Source organism: Oculina patagonica, chromosome 3, assembly GCF_052425735.1.
Source record: "Oculina patagonica isolate OP01 chromosome 3, crgOcupat, whole genome shotgun sequence".
Classification (NCBI taxonomy): domain Eukaryota; kingdom Metazoa; phylum Cnidaria; class Anthozoa; order Scleractinia; family Oculinidae; genus Oculina; species Oculina patagonica.
The window spans coordinates 11,952,984-11,973,686 of record NC_135760.1 but is presented as its reverse complement, the minus strand read 5'-3'; the positions used below and the strand labels follow the sequence as shown (position 1 = coordinate 11,973,686).

General features: G+C 39.7%; 4 protein-coding genes and 1 pseudogene across 5 annotated transcripts in view; 2 read left to right on the top strand and 3 right to left on the bottom strand.

Annotated features, from left to right (window-relative positions):
* The window catches only part of LOC144646595 (multifunctional protein CAD-like), a 34,007-nt gene extending 31,579 nt beyond the window's left edge, over positions 1 to 2,428 (top strand). For both annotated transcript variants that reach the window (XM_078506245.1, XM_078506244.1), the window contains 5 exons: positions 41 to 166; positions 401 to 556; positions 867 to 968; positions 1,092 to 1,186; positions 1,715 to 2,428. In XM_078506245.1, the coding sequence (XP_078362371.1) occupies positions 41 to 166; positions 401 to 556; positions 867 to 968; positions 1,092 to 1,186; positions 1,715 to 1,817 (582 nt within the window). In that variant the 3' untranslated portion in view covers positions 1,818 to 2,428. The remainder of the gene's footprint in view (positions 1 to 40; positions 167 to 400; positions 557 to 866; positions 969 to 1,091; positions 1,187 to 1,714) is intronic.
* A 791-nt stretch (positions 2,429 to 3,219) lies between these two features.
* On the bottom strand, positions 3,220 to 8,008 carry LOC144646590 (uncharacterized). Its single transcript, XM_078506229.1, has 2 exons — positions 6,962 to 8,008; positions 3,220 to 4,148 (listed from the first exon to the last, which is right to left on the bottom strand). Exons 1-2 carry the CDS (start codon positions 7,342 to 7,344, stop codon positions 3,428 to 3,430), a joined length of 1,104 nt encoding a protein of 367 aa, XP_078362355.1. The 5' UTR covers positions 7,345 to 8,008; the 3' UTR covers positions 3,220 to 3,427.
* A 1,017-nt stretch (positions 8,009 to 9,025) lies between these two features.
* Positions 9,026 to 14,261, bottom strand: LOC144646589 (uncharacterized protein C6orf62 homolog). The gene is made up of 7 exons (XM_078506228.1): positions 13,996 to 14,261; positions 13,572 to 13,658; positions 12,637 to 12,726; positions 11,976 to 12,101; positions 11,361 to 11,495; positions 10,117 to 10,176; positions 9,026 to 9,387 (listed from the first exon to the last, which is right to left on the bottom strand). The coding sequence occupies exons 1-7, from the start codon at positions 14,122 to 14,124 to the stop codon at positions 9,322 to 9,324; spliced, it is 693 nt and encodes a 230-aa protein (XP_078362354.1). The 5' UTR covers positions 14,125 to 14,261; the 3' UTR covers positions 9,026 to 9,321.
* A 233-nt stretch (positions 14,262 to 14,494) lies between these two features.
* Positions 14,495 to 16,289, top strand: LOC144646588 (failed axon connections homolog). Its single transcript, XM_078506227.1, has 2 exons — positions 14,495 to 14,939; positions 15,410 to 16,289. The coding sequence occupies exons 1-2, from the start codon at positions 14,503 to 14,505 to the stop codon at positions 15,837 to 15,839; spliced, it is 867 nt and encodes a 288-aa protein (XP_078362353.1). The 5' UTR covers positions 14,495 to 14,502; the 3' UTR covers positions 15,840 to 16,289.
* Positions 16,290 to 17,485: 1,196 nt separating this feature from the next.
* LOC144646587 (uncharacterized) lies at positions 17,486 to 19,543 on the bottom strand (annotated as a pseudogene).
* Positions 19,544 to 20,703: the final 1,160 nt, after the last annotated feature.

Sequence of the window (20,703 nt, the reverse complement as noted above, 5' to 3'; positions counted from 1 at the left end):
TTTCAGAATAATGCTTGCATATGAATTTTCCAAATTACAGCAAGCTGCAGAGCACTGCCGCAAACCAGTCATCAACGCGGGCGATGGAGTTGGAGAGCACCCGACCCAGGCTCTTTTGGACGTGTTTACCATCCGTGAAGAGATTGGTACTGTCAACGGTTTGACGGTTAGTATTTAGAGAAATCGGTTTCATTTAGCAAAAAGATGGTAAAAGAAATAGTGTAGACCTTGTATGCTAATGATGTCTTAAGTAGTTGTTTCTTTTCGACTATGGAAGGTTGTTTAAAGGTGAAGGGGGTTTGTAGAATGGATGTTTCCGTGACGATTGCCAACGCTCGTTTTCAAGGAAGTAGACACCAAGAAACCTTCCTAAACTTGTCGTTTGTTTTGTTGTTTCAAGGTGACAATGGTGGGAGACTTGAAAAATGGTCGCACTGTTCACTCATTGGCTAAGCTGCTCTGCCTTTATAACGTCACGCTCCGTTATGTTTCACCCGCTGCACTGCGCATGCCCGACTCAGTAAAGGAGTATGTCCGAAGCAAAGGAATTCAACAGGTATGGGGCAGGTTTTCGTTAGAACAACAACGCATTTTGTGTGCAAAAGTCTGAAGAACAATGATTCTTTTTTTGTTTTGTACTCGCACATCTAAGCTAGTTAAATGTTGGCCATCGTTTATTTCTGTTTATTATTACTTCTTTGGTATTTTATACGTTAGAAAATTATTAGTTTGAGATTTCCTTCAATTTAAAAGAAACTTTGTAAATCTGAAAAATGACGTTTTTAAAAATCAAGTTTTACCAAAGAAGATTGCAAAAAGGCCTGTTGCTATGTATGAGGACCTAATTGGCGGTGGTTTTTTAACAGGAAGAATTTCTAAACCTCATGGATGCTCTTCGTGACACAGATGTTCTGTACGTGACGAGAATTCAACGCGAAAGATTTGATAACCAAGAAGAGTATGATAGGGTAGGTACTTTAATTGGTTGATTGACTGATTTGCTGACTGACTGACTGATAACTGACTGACTGACTGACTGACTGCCTGATCAGTTGATTGATTGATTGATTGATTGATTCTGTTGACATCAGGTGTTTGGAAGTTACGTCATCACACCTCAGATTCTAACAGAAGCTAAAGAGAAGATGGTTGTCATGCATCCCTTGCCGCGCGTGAATGAAATCAGGTGAGTCCGCAATACTGCATTCAACTGCAAATATTTCGTGTTTTAGGGGGTGGGGATGGGGCTGGATTGTCTTTCGCTATCCACACCGTTTGCTGTTTGTAGCGTTCGTTCGTTTGTGTTAACAGTGTTCACTTATTTTAAGTCTTATCCAAATTGGCCTGGAAGGAGAGTGACCAATACCTTAAAGCCGATAACTGTATCGCAGTCCTCCAATACCAGAAAACCTGTAAAAAAAAAGGTTCAACCACTAATTCCATTTTGTCTGCCTCATTGTTTCATTGTTTCTATTGAGAAAACAAAAACACAACTCGCCGTTGATTAGCTGATTGACCTGATTAGCTAATTGACCTGATTAGCTGACTCGGTAGAGCGCCATTCTAGTGAGCGGGAAGATAATGGTTCGACCGCATCTCACGTCCTGACAAAATATCAAACCAACTAGGAGAAAAGAAACATAACTACCTTCTAAATACACCGTTGTGCTCAGGAAATTGATTTGTCTTTTGTTTTGTTTTTTCATTTTCTCAGTGTGGAGGTGGACTCTGATCCTCGCGCGGCATATTTCCGTCAGGCTGAGTACGGAATGTACATCAGGATGGCTCTGCTTGCTCTTGTTTTGGTGAAGAGCTGATGGATTGCTAACCCGAGGCCAGTGTTTTTTCCACAACATGACAATCTCAGTTAAACTGAATCCGATGCTTGTTCAAGTTGTTGTACGGGGTGCCCTTCGTACGCGCGCTGTTTTTTTGTTTTGTAAACTGAAAAAAAAAACATTAAATGTATAAACTTCTATTCGTGAGGAGTCGCAAGGTAAACGAGGAAAAGTGAGGATTTGTAAGTTTGTTTTTCAAAGTTCGAGTAGAATATTATTCACAAGTGCCTGTATGCTAGGAAGACTCCGCAAATCCCTGGTTCACGCACGCTATGCGGCGAAAAACCTGCAAAACCATCCGCAGCTTGCTGTCCTGTTAAAAGTAACCTCTTGAAGGTATATGCAACCTTACGGAAGGATTTAGCGACAAACGGTATTATTTATGTTAAAGAAAGCAAAATATTTTCTTCTTGTATTTGTATTAATCACGGGATTCTGGCGAGTGTGTGCTGTTTGTTACTGTTAGCTTAAAAGCTGTTTGATTTGATGAATAAAGGTTAGGATATGGTGAAGAGCTTGTCAAGGGACATGGTTCCGAACACACCAACGCATTTTTCAAATAAAAATATTAAAAGACGCTTTAAAAATTGTGTTGATTTGGTGTCGTTGGTCTAAAAATAACTAATAAAATTGTATCTTAAATTGATCGATATTTCGGTTTTATTACAAAAACCTTCCTCAGGGCAACTCAAATTGAAGTACACTTGTACCCTTATGTAACCTAGTACTCAATACACTATCGAGACCTAAGACAGCAAACGCCGGTAAAATTATCCTTATTTTTGCACAAGGGATAGTGACGCAATGGCCTAATGGTTAGTACGTTGTACTCCGGAGCGGACGTTCTGGGTTCGAGTCCTGGCCAGGGTGACTTTGTTGTGTTTTTGGGAAAGACACTTCTCTCAGCTCATAGTGCCTCTCTCCACCCAGGCCTCGGTTGTTCAAAGGGTGGATAACAGTACCCACCGGATAAATCGCTATCCAGTGGCTAAGTGCTGACAAAGCATACTGCGCTGCGCATTATTCAACCTCCGAACAACTGGGGCCAGGTGTATAAATGGGTAATGGCAAAGGCAACCTGACAAAATGCTTGGGGTGGGGGGTGGGGGGAGTGCACTAGCATTCCATCCGGGGGGGGAGGGGGGGAGATTGTAGGAATGCTTCTAGCTGCTTCATGCTATGGAAAGCTCGCCCGCTCCGGCATCGCGGGCCACTTTACCCGGGTGCAAACCTTTTATATTAAACCAAGCGACAGTTGTGACTGTTATACAATCGGGGGAAAAAAAGGAATACTGAAACGTCGGGTGGAAAAGTTGCTCAGGGTGTAAGCGACTGGTGAAATTACCGCAAACCGTTTCTTCGAATTATGAAATCCAACAGATTCAAAGAACACATGAGATTTTTATTCACTATCGCGACCATATTCTGTACAGCCGTTTGTTTTCTTGTACGTTCCTAGCAAGACGAGTTATTTGTGGGGAACAAATCCTTTCGAATGTTTCGGGTACGGCTCGCGTAGGACTTGTGAAATTTCGTTCAATTTTGTGTCTTAGTTGCGCCCCTGTCAGTAATGTGGGTCCGCAATATGACTATTTTGTTGAGAAATTATACTGCTTGGCTGGTTGCCAAGCTATTGGTAATTGTCTTTTCGGACTTGTTTCCCGTTCATGAGTCCAAGTGCTTGAAAAATGTCTTCTAGTACCTCGGCTTCTTCTGTTAAACGCTTCAATAGCGGGGATTGCTGAGAAATGTCTTTCTTCCCTACGAAAAACAGATTGGTTTAGCGGCGTGGAAACCGAGGAATGCCCTAAACGAACTCGGTCGTTAAGCGGAGATTTCGCACCAGAGGAATAATCACTCATTCTGTTAGCTTGTCCTCTAATGTCATAAAAATATGGCATTTCGTTCACACTTCGGTAAGTGACTCCAACAATGTTGAAATTTTCTTTAGGTTGTGTTGCACTGTTGATCGCTTTAATTCGTTCATTGTGGTTGAAGTTGTGCTCAAATGAAGTTCTGCTGGACCCTGAGAATTCTTTGCCAACATAACGTCCAGTTTTGCTATAGCCTGAGTCGTCATCGGAACCAAGAGCACGGGAGATTGTTAATGAACGCCTAGCTGGTTGAATTCTCGCCAAATCTGGTTTCTCCAGTCTGTTTACAGGGTCTTTAGATGACAGTAAATGGCTCAAATCTTGTTTAAAATAACTGTCTGCAGAATTCCTTGTCGACATTTCGCGAAAGGATCTTGCAGGCAGCTGACTTCTATTCAAATGATCTTCTTTTTGCCGATTTGGTGTCGGTGTTTTCCAGCCTCGTCCCCAGTCGTCCCCGGCGAATTTGGATGTGACGTCACCCGCCAAGCTTGTCGGGGAAGTTCGCCTAGGACGCCTGGCAATAAACGGCAAATCCAATATGGCGGAGCCTGTCCAACGATTGAACTTCAGTCAACTTCTTGAAGAACTTAAAAACGCGTCAGAATTAGGCTGGGATTCCTTCATCCATGTCTGCCAGCAAACTCGTGAAGTAATTGGAGATTTTTTATTTAAGGTAGAAAAATTAAATGTCGATTTTTATGCGCAGCAAATTTTACCATTTAAAGAGCTTAAAGAATATGTTCCACTAACTGTAACTGGCGATGGGAGCTGTCTCTATCGATCGATTTCTCTGTTGGTGTCTTGGTGAACGGAGATAGAATAGTGGTCGTTCGTGGAAAGTTGTATGATGAGTATTTTTGCTTCTCGCTAACACAACAACAACAGCGGTGAAAAGATAAAAGGCTCAAAGCTGATATCCATCAGTACTTTCAACTGTGCTTTCGTGTGTGCTTTGTTTGTTCCTTTGCCTTCGCTTTTTTCGAATATTTTTCGCAGTTTTATCCAAGGTAAGTGAAGTTGTAACTATTTATTCGAAGTATCAGTAGCGAAATATGACTAAAGCTACTTATCAGAAAATTAGAAAGCTGTGTAGTGGTTTGTTTTCTGGGAAACAAACGCTGCAATTCGCCTACTGTGTTGGTGACGATACCGAGTTGTAATGTGTCAACTCAGCTGCTTAACAGATTCAACTTCTCTCTTGTGAACTTCAGACTTGTGAGACTCTATAACATACCAAATTCCCTTCGGCCACTAAGCATTGACAAGATTATGATTGTAAGGAAACAAAAAACTGTTCCGAATGGACTGGTATCAAAATGTTTAGAATGGCTTCATTTCAGTTTAAAAGTCGTTTGTTACTGTTAGTTAATGTTATATTTATATTGTTACTATTGTTACTATACAAACATTATCCAGAGTATCTTCTAGATATACAATGTACTCTATTTGGATTCATTAAAGACCTTTAGCCACTTAGCTTGGCACAATCAATCAAAAGGCTTTATTCTTCTCTTATGCTTTAGAAAGATGGGTTGGTACAAGCAGATCAGGTTTCATCAGCTGGCAATGTCATACATTTTCTATGGGCAGACCTCAAATATCAAGAGAATATGAAAACATAATATAACACTTTCCACTGCCTCCAGCTTTCCCTGCCTCCTCCCCAAATCACCCCACCCTACCAAATGCACTCCCCTAAATTCCAATAACTACTAGTTTTAGTATATATTGCAAGAGTTGAATACATGTAAATACTTTTGTATACTGTACTGTGTTTATGTGTGTGTGTGTTTGTGTCAGTCAAGCTCAGTTTAATATCTCTGCAAGTAGGAGTTAAAAAGGTGGTAGTTTAAGGAATGGGAAAAATAGCCAGTGTACCCATGTGAGGAAAAATACAAATATTTTTGGGCTATCAAAAATGCAGAATGGGGCTCACAAATTAAAAAGAAACTGGTCCAAAAGCCCCAGTAACCAGCTTTTCTGGAGCGGTTCAAACAATATTTAAACATTATATATTTTGATATTTTAATTTATTTGCAAATAAACATATAAACACAGTATATATATATTGTGTTTATGTGTTTCTTTGCAAGTAAATGTCAGAGAGAATAGCAGAAGAATCATACTTTGTTAAACGAGCTATGTCTACAATGATGCAGTATGTACCTTGTCTAAAGTGGAAAGCAGTGCACTTCTGTTTCTTTTTGAACATCTCAGCAGGTAAATTTGTCAAAACTACACGAAAATTGGCAGCAAAATATATAAACTTCAGCTGAAATGCTAACTCTGCAACTGAGGGAAATTGAAATAAATTTCCACACCTTTTGGGCTGACAAGAACTGTTTGCTATTTAGTGGTGCTACACAATGGAAATGTTATCAATTCACACTTGGAATCTGCAATAAGTCATGACCAGCTGTAATTTTTATTTAATAAGCTCATTGAATTGACGAAAATGATTGAAGCATACTTGTTATATATAACCTGAACATGGCCCAGGATTTGGATTAACATCTCCTGCAAATGAAATGAGCCAGAGTATACAAGAAAAAGACAGGCTACATCAAGATCAAATAAAGTTTTGGTTTACGAGAGTTAGATTATTTCTTTTCTTTCTCTAAAAAGCTAAATAAAAAATTACAGGTAATCAATGACAAGCTTTAATACATGCATCGGGGGATTAGCCCTCTTCTCTCAAGTAAGCTGAATTGTTTCTTTGTTTTCGCACATACTGAAATTTGTAAACAACAAAGGTCGAAAATCCCGACCCTAGCTCTATAAACATTGAGATCGACGCCTTTCAGGTTTAAATAAAACTAACACAGTTACTAGTACCTGGCGAACGTAATTTGCTTACCACAAAGAACTTCTAGATACATGTAGACCCATGTATCACTACGAGTAGTGAACGAAAACAATGATAACAGAATAATTTTCTTAACTCTATTAAATACGACCAATACCATTCTGCAAGGCAGGAAAAAAACGGCATTACAGTTCGTCTCCACCATCTAAAATAGTCCACAAATGTTCAAAAGGGATGCAGTTTCCTCATGAACCAGAAATATTTTCTTTTCCTCGCAGAAAAACGTATATTTTCGTCGAGCTATATCTGGGACTTTTTCTCGCTAAACTGGGACTTTTTTGCCATTTTGTGCCAGGCCTCGCGCTATCGCGCTCGGTTCCAGTCCTCCTCCGCTCACTCGCATAGCGCGGTATGGCCTGGGGACGAGGCTGGGTGTTTTCAGGATTGACTTGAAAGGGCCGCGGTTCGCTGCATGTCCTAATCTAGTCGTTCTATATGATTGCGTTTGTGGAGTTCTTTGGTCTGAATTCGCATACAAAGTAGTCCTAGAAAACGTTTCTAAACTTGTCCTTCTATTCGGCGTGACCGCTCTATTCATCAACGCAGAGCGCCCCGCCACGGCGCTTCTTGCTAATAAAACACTCTCTCGCAAATCCGTATCGCTTTCCTCACGAGCTGGTATATGGATAACCCAGGCTTCATCTTTGAATGATACGCGCTTTTGTAGTTTTTGTGGCTCAAACAAACGACGATTTCTCAATTCCAACACGGCTGATGCCGTCTTATTGCAATCCATGGCCGTCCCAGAATATTCCTCTTGCATAGGTGGTATTGTCTTGCAGTAAAGTCAGAGATTAACAGGCAAAGGACGAATCCGTTGGAAAGAAACGCATTCTTTGGTAGGGATAACAAATATATAGTAGAAAAAAAGGCCTTTGTGTACTCAACAAAATCCAAAACAAAGTGCTAATTAGGCGACGGATGTTAATGTTTGTTTGACTAATGGAGCGAGTCCAACCAATAAAATGATTATATTAATCCTGGAAAACAATTCAGCTGTCGCGCTGTCAGGCATGACGACATCAAATAAGTGCTTGATTAATTTGTTTAATTTGTTTTGACAAACGGACGTTGAGACACCTTGCCCGTCGCTAACAACTTTCAGGGTTTCCAACACACGTTAACAATTTATAAGCGCAGGTGCAAAACAAGACGTATTTATAGAAAGCGATACAAATATGTAACGGATGGCACGCAAGCGCGGGAGAATTTGCGTTGGCTGTCGAATCACGTGGTTTAGATTTGTATCTGATTGGCTGAGGACATCGTTTCTCTGATTTGTTACAAGCACATTGCAGCAGTAAGAATAGCGCAAATGCAACTGTTGCAATTTTAAGGCATTTTGGACAAGAAACGGAGACAAGCGCTTTAGTATAATCACAATAGGCATCATAAAACTCGAAAAGACAAAGTACTCCCGGGAGAACTGGCGAGTGCAGATACCAGTTAGATTCGTAAGCTGCTGATTAATTACAAGTCCACGAGCTGTGAGCAGTGATCTCTTCTCCCAAAACAAACAAATCCCCGCGCAAAAACTGAATGGTCGGAGCCGGGCCAAGGACCATTGTTTTACTCTCGGGTTTTCAGCTCAGTGAGGGGTGTACCATGCGCCTTCTCTAAAGCCTGCTAAAAGGCCAAGAGGCCCACGTAGATGGGGCTAATGGTCAATATGTTTCCCACGCGCATTTAGCGCAATCGAGAACAGAGAAAGCCCTCCCCAAAAGACGGGTAAAATCCAAGTGTTCCACGTCGTCATCACCAAGGTGTTCATTTTAAACTTCGGTCCCCATACAATTAACACGACAAATAGGTGGTTTTCACTGCCACGCCGCTAAAAAATAAATCCAAAACAATTGAGTAAAAAAAATCAAGAATATTACAGGTTGTAGAAAACTACTATATAACCTACTTGTTCAAGTCTCAGGTCTGTACGGTTTTCCGTACTCGAGTTATCCATCAAAATGTTTCACGCAAATTTAGAGAGCACAGTATGGAAACGCCATATTGGAGCCCAACTGCTTGGGCTCCAACATGGCGGCCGGAAATCAACAAAAACATCTGGCATTGACTTCTGCTACAAAAAGTGGTCAGATCAATATCATGAACAAGTAAACATTCACATAAACACTTCTAGCAAACTCTAAACTGTTAGTTAGTTAAAATCACAATATGAAGAATTTTTGTAAGTACACGTGACAGCCTTCTGGCGGCCATCTTTGATCTCGTGTGGCGAGAAACTTCGAAATTCAAAATGCTCTATCTTAAAGACGGCGAATGCTGATCGAGCTAAAAACCTTCAACAAGATATGTATTAAGGTCGTCTAATAGCCAGTGAAAGATAAAAACACAGGGGGGTTGCGATTCTAGATTTTAGAATTTTGATGACGTCACGTGATAACCAAGAATAAACCTCCCTACAAAAATAAACTACTAGACACTGAAAGTTAGTCCTTGGAAAAGAGAACTTTATTGGTCATTAGGTATTAAATCTGATTGACAGTAATTTTAAGAGTAAAATATCTTAAAAAGGCAAAAGTTTATTCCAGAATGAGCCGAAGGACTCGCTTGCACACATGTAGTACGTTCTGACTCTAACCATCAAAACGAAGCAAAAAAACAAACAAAACAAACAAAAGACAACAGAGATAAATTAAATTTAAACGCTTTTAGACAGATGTTTGTTTAAAAGTTTAGTTTTTACAGGGTCAGTCGGACAGCAAAACAGGTAGTAGCAATAGGCTTAGTCAGGCATGAAAGGTGCCAGGACATCCTCTCTGAGTTCACTGCCCCAGTGGGTCAACTGGTCCTATAACAACACAAAACAAAAACAGTTAAGGACTGGTCATTATCTAGAGAGGGGGAAGGGCTGCTGCAAATGGAGGAAATCTACGCTCAAATTCTCCTGACCTTCCCCTTTTATAAATCACATATTTTAGTGACTCTTCCCCTCTTAAAGGGACCGTGTCACGGATTTTAGCCAAACTTAGGCATGGGAAATGACCATCAAATTTGTTTAAATGTATAAAATAACCTCTTAAAACAGTGAAGGAATATTTAAATAACACACCAAATGCAAAAGAAGGTACGGATGGCCAAAAGTGTCGAAGATTGAAACGGATTGCGATGTGGGCTTTTGAAATATGGTCCGGCGGAACAGTTTTCAAAGTTAATCTTGTCTGCTTGTAACTTTAATTTATGACCCCCGGGAGACACATTTAGCTGCAAGGAAGCTATGGTTTTGTCATTTAGTATCAAAGAATTAATTACTTTGCAAACATTTAGTTTCATAGCGAATATTTGGCAAAATTTAATGACATAAAATTAACTTAGCCGTGACATAGTCCCTTTAACCACTCGCCCGGTAAAATCTCCCAGGTTACAAAATAAAACCAAAAGATCATAGTAACAACTTGTCTATAGCAGTGTGTACCAATGAACTTCTGTCTATGTGGGATTGGTACCACAAGCATTCAATGGTTCAATACTATCAGTTTAACGAAAACAAATAAATAAAAAAACTACAGAAGTTTCTTACTTGTGGTATATGAAGACAGATACTTGATATCTTAAACACTGTAACTTTTCTCTTTTCAGTCTGAAAAAGAAATCAAAGTAAAAATTAGTTATGACAATCAAACAGACACCTGAACATACATAAACAAAACCTTCACTTAATATACACAATATTAAAAAACTGAATGCCAAAAGCTAGTGGGGCCTCTGTAAAGCAATTACAGAAAAAAAAAAAAATTTCCTGTTAATATCATTGCTTGATTTCCCAATTTTCTTACAGCATTACAAATGAGCAACATGACAAACGCCTTATTACAAAATGGCAGAAAATACATTATTTTTTGTCTTCCTGTTAATAGACCATATTTGTATTCTTGGTATTGGACTGGAACTAGCTTGCAATGGAGGCTAATGCGGGTAATCTTTTCATATGCAAATGACATGAAGCTGTTTTTTAATGATATTGCCCTGCATGAGCCTCCATTGCAAGCTAGTTCCAGTCCAATACCAAGAATACGAATAAGGCCTATTGGCCCTCATAGCCTTGATTGCATCTGCAGTTCTAATCCAAAAGAATCTTTGGCTTGAAACGAGGCCATAAGGGCAATTAACATGTAGACAAAAGAATAATGTATTTTCTGCCATTTTGGAATAAGGTGTATACACTCTTTTTTTTCTATAAGAATCTTGTTTATAAGAATATCGAGGCTGAAATTTGTGAATTTTTAAGAATATCTTAAGAATAAACCCGAGGCTGATGTTTTTGAAAAGAATATAATTTTGAGTTGAAAATTTGTAACTACAATATAATTTATTATGTTTTTAGTTGAAACAAAATCAGGTGTTTTCATTTCCTTCATTGCATCATTGTAGCCCTGTGAGGAATGCTTTGTTTTTAAAAAGCCAAACCGCCAAGTGTTATCTGACGCGACATCTTGATCTTGCTGGCTGCAAGGAGCGAAGCAACACTTGCACAATGTAACACGATACAGATCTGGACACCAAACACTTGTAATTGATTAACCAATACTTGCTAAAACGGACATGTCAAACGGTATTTTCTAAGAATGTTCGTAAGAATATTTTCAGCCTAAAATCGGCAGAAAAATAAGAATACTCAGCCTGGGTCGGAAAAACTGTATTCTTATAAAAAAAAAAGAGTGTACCCCATCCCCAACTGATTGTAACAAATTTGTTAATAAAGGTTTTTGTAAGAGAAAAAAAAAAACACAATGTAAAATATGCTGCTGCTTCTTTAAAAGTTACCTGTAAATGGTGTTTGTCAACAAAAAGGAACAGTGATTGTGATGGGTTGTTAATGATCAAACCAGTGCGCTCTTTTCTGCTTAGAAGTCTCAGCAACTGATTCTCATAGTCATGAGATTCAAGTTCAAACTTGCCCTGAATAGAGAAAGGCGAAACAACTTTACCTTGAAACATGGACTGGAAAGACATAAAGTTGAAGCATACGTAGTCTGTAGTCTTTTTCGTGCGTGTATGTGTTGCAATAAAGTTATTAAAAAAAACATACCGTAAAGTTCTGAAAATAATGAAATAGTAATAAAAATCTCAAGGTTGTTAGTAAATTCTGAAAGTAGCGTGTACAAAGTGTGTACTACTACTACTACTTCATTGTTATAGCAGTAATATGTTGAAAGGGTACTTTTCTGCCTGAAGTATTCCCACAGACAATTGAAGCAAAGACAAGAGAAATAAAAAATGGGACAATGTTTAGCACACATAAACAAACGGTCCTGCATGCAAAGTTTGGAGTTGTTTTGAACATGTTCAACTAAGCCAAAATTGAAGGGGACATTGTTGCCTGCAGCCCTTCAATTTACTGTTTTATTTAAAAAAAAAAAACGAAATAAAGAAGGTCACCTGAATGAGTCGATATTCAGAAGTTTCATCCCCCTTCCATCGTGAAAACAGCAAACAGACAATCCTATCAATGTCATTCCGAGGCCACAGGAAGAAATCTATTTCCTGCACGCATCCAATCACATCCTAAGGATTGATCAAAATGTTAATAAAAAGTTATTCCAGCTTGGTTTCCTCCCTGGGGGTGCCACTGGGCGTTTGAAACCCTGACCCTGTTTAGGACAATAAAACTTAAAATACCTATCCTGTGTAGGACAACGCCCCTATCTAATACCCTATTTAGGACAAAGGACAAAATTGACAATCATTTACACTTGATTGTGATTGCGTCCCGTACGCGATGTTCGACGCATTGGAATGCGAACATCGACAAGCAAATAAAAATATGCTTTTCACTGAAGCGAAAGCGGAAACAATGTAATACGACAGACTTGCAGTCATACCCTGGCTAGGACAGGTTCAGGCCCTGTTTAGGACAGAGGAGCTTGAAATTATATACCCTGTTCAGGGCCAGAGGAGTCAAAAACCATACCCTATCCAGCGGCACGTCCCCTGGATTTCCTCTAGTAATGAAAAACTATAGCCATTTATATCCCCAAATAGATATATCTACAAGAATTACTGATGCCCATTTGGGTACAGACATGTAAGTTATACTTACTTTTCTCAAACACTGATATCTAGGAGCATGAAGTTGAACAATGTCCTTTTCCAAAAGCTGTTGTGAACTCTCAAGTGAATATACCTCTTCCTTGAGAATGAAAAAGCAGTAAATTAACAGGCCCCATCAAAGCTTACAAAATCAGACAAAGTAATTACCGGGTACACTGTACCCGTATATTAGCTCAGTCACCATAAGAGTATTTTTAGGCACAACCGACAAGGACACTAGCCACTTGTTAATGAACACACAATTCAATATGCTTGCTATATATGATCCAACTGAAAATGCTGGTTAAACATTTTCCAATCAAACTGTGTGGTTCCACAAACTGTGTGGTTTGATGGAGCAGTTGTCAAAGACTAAGGAACTACTGGATATGTACAAAGGTCTGGCTCAATGTAACTATATGTACAAGGGGCCTGCAAGCAGTAAAACAGTAATCGGAGGAAGGATGTTTTAGGCTATGTTTACACGGGACCTGTCCAGAACGGGTCAGTTCCGATTTTCGGACAAGATAGGCTTTCTGTTTACACAGGACCAATCTGGAACCGGTCCGGAACGGATCCAAAACTGGACCTGCTTTTTTGCAGGTCCAGTTATGGATCCGTTCCAGACCGGTTCCAGAACGGTCCCATGTAAACACATGGATTGGTTCCAAACGGTTCGGTGTAAACAGTGGCCAATCCGATCTGGTTCGGAATGGTTCCGGTCCGGTCCCGTGTAAACGTAGCCTTAAAAGATAACATGCTCACTGACTTGGCTTGTCAACCTTGCTACCAAGAGAGGCCCATTATTGCTCGGTAAGGAAATTAGCACTCCCCTATTTGCCCCTGAGAGGGGAATCTCAGCCCTTTCATAGTTCTGAAAATAAAGAGTACTGGGAAACCTGCTTGGTTAAAAAGTAGCAACTGTTGTCAACATCAGCCAAGTACCTGGACTCCTTTCAAGATGCTGTCTTCATAGTTGTTGGTCATCACAGGAATCACTTCTGCTATTTCAAACAAGGCAGACTTCTTTTTCTGTGTTAAACAAGCATCAAAATTTGGAACTTAGGTCCTAACTTCTTATAAGGGTGAAAAATAACATTTATTCTAGATATCGCAAACACCTGAATCAAGTACGGTAGTTGTTTACACTTGACATGAATGATTTCACACAACCGACTTATTAAAATAATACAGGGATTGTTTAAATCAACAGCACTGCAGGAGAAAGATCAGCACTTTAAAATTAAACTACTTAGAAATAAATATATGCACCAATCACATGGGGGCTGTGTGAAAGTCTTGTTTTTTAAAGAAAAAAAAATCTTAAACATTTTGCCTCTTATAACCAAGTATTAAAATTCTGGCTCACCTTATCTTTGAAAACAACAGCAATGTACATTTTGAAGTCAAATTGTTCCGCCAGTGATTCTCGCTTTCGTCGAAGCTGCGAGCGTAAACGGCTTAGTGTCGCTGATTTTCTGGAGGCGGGATCCGCCATTTGACACTTGCTCTTGGTTTTAAAACTTGTCCAGCTTTATAACAAACGAAAACTTAAAAAATACGATTGAAATATGTTAAAAATAACAAGCTTCGTATCAGCTGGAAGCACAGTTGATGATTCACTGGCTGTTTTCGCAAAAAATACTAAAAAATTTCGGTCTAAAATCCTTTACGGTTATTTTATGCAATCTAAAATTTTCATTTTTGGCATTTTGATGGTCCTCGCAGCGCCTTAATTTCTTAAAATTCATGAAAAGTGCTGTTGTTATCGACCGTTCCTTCTCGTTTCTGTAGTTCAAGAGTAAAGATGGCGTCCAATGACGTCATTGACCTCGTTTTGAATTCTCATAGTTCGAATTCCTAAAATTCCATCAAGATGGCGGTCGACTTGTACAAATTTATTGGTGTTGTTGTTTCCGCCTGTGTTTTCATCTTTCTTCTACTGGTGGTGCAGGCTATTTTAGTCTTTAGGAAACTAAAGCCAAAGTCAAGTCGAAAGGCTCGCAATGGAGTGGTTGTCCTTCATCAAATGCCTCCTAATTATCGAGTTTTAAATGCTTCTCCACCTTGTCTCAAGTTAGAAACATACTTGAGAATGAATAAAATCCCTTATGAGAGCGAATACGGGTTCAATATGTCGAGCAAGGGTAAAGTTCCGTGGATTGAATACGATGGAAGCGCCGTCGCTGATTCTAACTTTATAATTCGTTTCCTCAATGAAGAATTTCAATTTGACGCAGATGCTCATTTGAGTGTTGTGGAAAAAGCTATTGCACACTCGATGCTGGTCACACTTGAGGAGAATACATACTGGTACGAGCTCTATAAAATATTTTAGTTCATTCTAGTGATTACTAGGAATTGCATTTATAGCAGCTCTCTTTATAACATCTTGATCCGCACATTTCTCACCCTGAAGGGAGCCAGGGTGGGCGTGGCATATTTGACCAAGGTCTGACATTAATTAATTACTTTATTTATTTATTTTAAACAAAAAGTTTTTTTCAGTATGTGTTGATATGGGAGAATTAGCCAATATTTTTAGATCATTCCTTCCTTATTTAGGTGACTAAGTAACACATGCTCAAATATAATTACAAGGCTCTCCATCAAAATTTCAATCTAAACTAGACTGCCAAACTGTTTTAAATTATAAATATTACTTCAGAACCCTGCTCCATTCACCCCTTCCAACATTATATGGCATAATTATTTAAAAAAGTTTTCTTGAATCATATCTAGAACAATAATTCTAAGTAATATCATGTTTAATTTCATAACAGGACACTAATATATCACAGCTTTGTGGCTGATCTGCCAGATGCAAGAACAATGTCACCTTTGCTAGGAGTGATGCCCAATCCACTGAAACATGTAATGTCTTGGTTGATATCTCGTTACATGCGGCAGACCCTTTGGAGTCATGGGATAGGACGGCACTCTAGAGAAGAAATTTTTAGCATTGCAGAAAAGGACTTAAGGGCTGTGTCACAGTTGCTTGGAAAGAAAAAGTTTGTGATGGGCAACAAACCATGCCTTTTGGATGCCGCACTCTTTGGATTAGTCTCAGTATTCCTTTGGAATGTTCCAAACAGTCCACAGGCTAAATTGATTCGATCAGAGTTAAAGAACTTAGAAGCACACTGCTATGCCATAAGAGAGGATTACTTCCCAGACTGGGATCAGCTAATACTTAAGCATAAACTATTCTAGTTACATTTAATAAAAAGTTTCTTAGACTATACCAACATAACATGTAACTTTTAAAAGTACTATTTTAGCAAATGTTGTACATTGACTACACCCATAAATAATAATTAATAGACACATATACTTGGTCTACTATGGTAAAATGGAACAAAATAATAATACAGTCATTTTCCTCATTCATGGGATTTCCATTACCTCTAGAAAACAACCCCCCTCCCCATATCTTACACACAAAACTCACCTAAACCTGACAGCCAAAATTCTTACAGAAGTTCCACTGTATAATAAAATAATAATCCAGATATTTTTTCTAGTTGGTTACAAGTAACTCTTGTGTAGTAAATAGAATATATTTTAGTAATCAAACATAATCCCTGGATTTGAGTTTAACTTTAGTTAATTGACTTCAACCAGTAATAAACAGAACCAAACATAAAACTTTCTGTAACTGATGCCCCATAATTCACATAGAAGCATGTTTAGAAAATGTTTAGTTAAACATGGGTGATAATTATTTTCTTTATATATGCTATTAAACTGAGGTTCATTTAGTTCAAATTTGGCACAGTAAAAGTACAAATTAGAGCTTACTTAAACTTCAGTCTCTCAGAAGATAAATAACAGTAAAAGCCCTCTAAGAGGACATGTGGTTACGTCTCTGTAGTAATTAAGAACGACAATGATGAGAGAGGAGTTGTATGTTTAGGTTTATTGGAGAGTACTGGTACTTAATTCCGCAGGTGCTAAATTTCGCAATTTTGATGAGACAGTATTTACTGGTGTTTTATTTTTGCGATTTGGACAAAAAATATGTTACAAACATTGAAAATATGTCAAAAAACGTTAAAAAATACGTTTTTTGGGTCTTCATTTCGATTAACCTTCAATGCACTCAAGTAAGCCTGTTTACTGTTAACAGCTCTTTTAATTTGTATGAGAAACACAAATTTAAGTTAAAATTGAAGAATGTTTGATTGAAGTGAACTGATAGCCTAGTGGTTAGCGTTGTTGCTCCTGATGCGTGTGAGTCCAGGTGCTATAATAACCAAGACCTATTTAAGTAAAGTCTGTGTCCGAGCCATGAGGCTCATACAGCCGGAGCTTATCCCGGTTTCCGTAGCATTAAGCGACTAGGAGTATTGCTACTCCCCCCTGGATGGGATGCTAGTCCATCGCAGGGTTACCCCCCAGCAGTAAATTCGCCGGTACCCATTTATACACCTGGGTGGAGAGAGGCACTGTGAGAGTAAAGTGTCTTGCCCAAGAACACAACGCAGCGCCCTGGCCAGGCCTCGAACCCGGGCCGTTCGACTCGGAGTCGAGCGTGAAAACCATTAGGCCATCGCGCCTCCCACAGACCTATTTACAGTTTTCTATTTACAATATTTACACTTTGGTTGTCCTTGGCTTCAGTTCTTTCTAAAAGGTTCGTTAGCTTTGGTTAGTCCTCTAGTAGTTTGGCAGGATGTTCCACCATTTAGCCCCACTGTATCTGACTGTTTTTTTTTATGGAAGCTTGTGTTGGGCTTCGGTAGAACAAAACAGTTTTGAGTCATAAAGTATTGTGAATATTCTACCTGAGAAGATTTAGCCAGCCATTGGCAAAATTTTGAAAAATAACCCTCAGTGTGAAAATATTAGGCATTAGGTTTAATCGTAGGTTTAATACAACTAATGCTTACATGTAAACATATTTAAGAGGTCATGTCTGTACCTTGTGACTGATAAGAGCCACAAACCAGACAAAACTCGCTCTTGGCGACCAGCTTCTGTTAATTTGTGGCTTACTTTGAGAAAGTACCCTTAGAGAAACAATAATATGAAACAACTCATAAAATTTTAATTGGAACATGCTGCTAATACATGTAAGTCCACTGTTCCAGAGAGGTGACTTACTTGACTTATGGCCAAAGCCCTAAGTGGGCATAGGGCCGGACATTCTCCTGCGCCATGCTGCACGGTCGGGGGCAGCCACCGCTGCCTCGTTCCACGAGCCAAAAAACGAACCCGCTCTTTCTTTTTCAGCAGTTCGTCGCCAAGTCTTCCAGAGAGGTGCAGTGGCTTAATGGTTAGTGAGTTTGGCTTCAGACCTCTTGCTGTCGTATTAAGACCGGGTGCATTCGCATACGACTGTTTTGCAGTCTAGGGCCCTGGCTAGGTTCATTGTGTGTGTTGTTGGAGGATACCCTGTGATGTACTAATTATTATTATTATTAATATTATTATGGACTAGCATCCCATCCAGGGGTAAGTGGAAATACTCTGTTGTGCTTCCTGCTCTGGAAACTGGAATTAAGTGGTGACCTTGTTAGCCACCTAGGCTTTAAAACAGACAATACTTCTTTAACCGACTGGGGGAGACATTGGGAAAGCAAACACTGCAGTACTGTGAAAAAATGTGAAAAAAAACAATGTGAAAGCCTACATAGCTGGTGGTTTCATTATCATGAGGGCAAAAAACAAGGCCAAAAGAAGCTGCAATACTGCAGTAACAAGGCCCCAATGTCCCCCCTTTTAACCACTAGAGTCAGTTGTCTAATTGTGCTTCAACCCGAGGTTTGAGTTAAGTGAGAAGGAAATGACTGACATTGTGCTTTTCCACAAACATTGCAATAATGTTGTCAGAGTCATTACAGTTATTATAGCCTGCGAGCAAGCTCCTGAACCGAGAAGAGCCTGGAGAGCTTTCTTTTTGCCCCATCCTTGCAGGAGAGCTTGTTCACGGGCTACAGTTATTATTTTCAGCTGGAGGAAGGGGTAGGGGCTGTGACAGAACAGCCACCACAAGACATTTGGCCACTCTTATAACATGGTTTCGGTTCTGGCAAATCTTTCTGCAGGGTGTCTGCATTCTCATCCATAGTTTGTCTCAAAATACAACATACTTTTCTTCCTTGATAATCATATTTTGCCTTCAGAGTCACATAGCCTCGACTTTTCCCTGTGGCACTATCCAGTGGTAACATGGATTGAAACAGCAGTTCAATTGGTACCCAATATGGCGGATACTTGAACCTTGCCGTGTCAAACAAGAGAACAGAGTTGGTTTCTTTGTCCAGTGCAGCAATGGGACTAAAATGACCATCACCGGTTTGTCCGAGGGCTTTCCTCGAATACGCTATGGCCATAAACTCATCTGGATTTTCTTCGTCGACATTTTCACCCTTCACTTCTCTACCGCCAGTACAAACTCGCTCTAAGGTTTGCACAAACGCCTCAAATTGTTCTTTCGTGTCACTTGGTCGCACAAGGTTCGCCACAGCCCCATTGCAGTCTGCCAAACAGAGAAATTCTTCCAAAGTAATTCCAGTTTTCTTCACATCCTCCAAAGGGCGACAACATTCAAGAAGTTCCTCAGAATACCATCGCCAAACGGTTCTCCAGATACGTTGAGGATCTACCCTCAAGGCGTTCAAAATGATGGCTAACGTGCTGATTCCACAATAGGCCGGCTCCGCTTGAGTATTAAAACACGAGGACAAAGAAAGGTACGGGACAGCATAGCCTGATTGCAGAGCGCGACACAGCCGAGTTTTAGATTCCACAGAGCGGTAGTCAACCAGATTTTGTGGCAGGGAACGACCATAGAACGTGTTCTTTTTAGAAGGATCTATCGACATCTTGATTTGCAAATAGTGCCGGGGCGATATTTAGCCTGCGAAATGCCAAGCAAAGTAGGAATGCCAGCCCATAATGCAAACTTTTTCGGTGGGTGGATGTGGAGAGGATCTGGAGGAGCGCAGGCTCATTTCTCGAACTATTGTAGATACGTCATGTAACTATCATATAGTGGTTTGACTAAAACCAGATTGCATTGATTGCAAGGCTGGGCAAGATTTATTAATCGGGCGTGGCCGATTTATAGTTTACCCTTTGGTCGTCCTAGAGCGTAGTCTCCTGGCGCGGCCAAAAAGACGGGGATAGCTTGGGGTTGCTACAAAACCGCTACGGGTGACGCATACCGCAATGGTTTTCACACTTGGTCGACTTTTGGGTTAATGTGTAATCAGGTTGTGGTTTTTTGCTTCGGCGGAAGGACAGAGAAAAAAGCTTACGGGGCAAAGCACAGTATGGGGGCCAGTTCTCGGCCACTTTTGACGTAAACTTGTATTTCTTACCTCAGAAGAACCGCAGGAACTTGAAATTTCTCCCAGAGCTAGCTACATTATTCAGCTTTTTGGTGTAAAGCTATCGACCGGTCAAAAATTAATTTGCTCGAGCAATAATAAAAATAAAAGCTCCATTTGTGGGCCCAGTTCTCGGCCACCTTGGCCCAGTTTTCGGCCACTTTTGACGTAAACTTGCATTTCTTACCTCAGAAGAACCGCAGGAACTTGAAATTTCTCCCAGAGCTAGCTACATTATTCAGCTTTTTGGTGTAAAGCTATCGACCGGTCAAAAATTTATTTGCCCGAGCAATAATAAAAATAAAAGCTCCATTTGTGGGCCCAGTTCTCGGCCACCTTGGCCCAGTTCTCGGCCACTAAAAAGCTTGTGCGTAATTATCTGTAAAAAAAATGCTCAATTAATTTTCACAGTCATAAAATCACTCTGTAAACCTATTTATACTCTATCGATCCCAAATTATTTTTATGATGCTTTGTTTTACTTTAGAAAAGAAGGATTTTAACGCGCCTAGTTGCCTATGTGCAGGTTCTGGCAAAACCGCATTGTGTGACCCGTGCATTTAGATGGTTTATTTTGCAGTGAAAAGGTCTTGAAAGATTTAGGTGTTGTAGAAATAATAGACAAGACAAGAGTCAGCTCAAAACTTAGAGCTAAGATTGAACTTTATTTTTAAAACATTTATTTCTTTCATTCTGGCAGCAGCAGATGAAATTATATTAAAAACCAAGCGCTAAGCTGT

What these genes read in the sequence shown, in the direction of transcription:
- LOC144646589 (XM_078506228.1), bottom strand. Translation starts at nt 14,124, where the DNA reads ATGGCGGATCCCGCCTCCAGAAAATCAGCGACACTAAGCCGTTTACGC. An exon ending in TTGACAAACACCATTTACAG is followed by an intron (nt 10,177 to 11,360) that starts GTAACTTTTAAA and finishes TTTCTTTTTCAG; the next exon opens with ACTGAAAAGAGAAAAGTTAC. An exon ending in TCTGTCTTCATATACCACAA is followed by an intron (nt 9,388 to 10,116) that starts GTAAGAAACTTC and finishes GTGTTGTTATAG; the next exon opens with GACCAGTTGACCCACTGGGG.
- LOC144646588 (XM_078506227.1), top strand. Translation starts at nt 14,503, where the DNA reads ATGGCGGTCGACTTGTACAAATTTATTGGTGTTGTTGTTTCCGCCTGT. An exon ending in CTTGAGGAGAATACATACTG is followed by an intron (nt 14,940 to 15,409) that starts GTACGAGCTCTA and finishes ATTTCATAACAG; the next exon opens with GACACTAATATATCACAGCT.
- LOC144646590 (XM_078506229.1), bottom strand. Translation starts at nt 7,344, where the DNA reads ATGCAAGAGGAATATTCTGGGACGGCCATGGATTGCAATAAGACGGCA. An exon ending in GGCCCTTTCAAGTCAATCCT is followed by an intron (nt 4,149 to 6,961) that starts GAAAACACCCAG and finishes GGGACGAGGCTG; the next exon opens with GAAAACACCGACACCAAATC.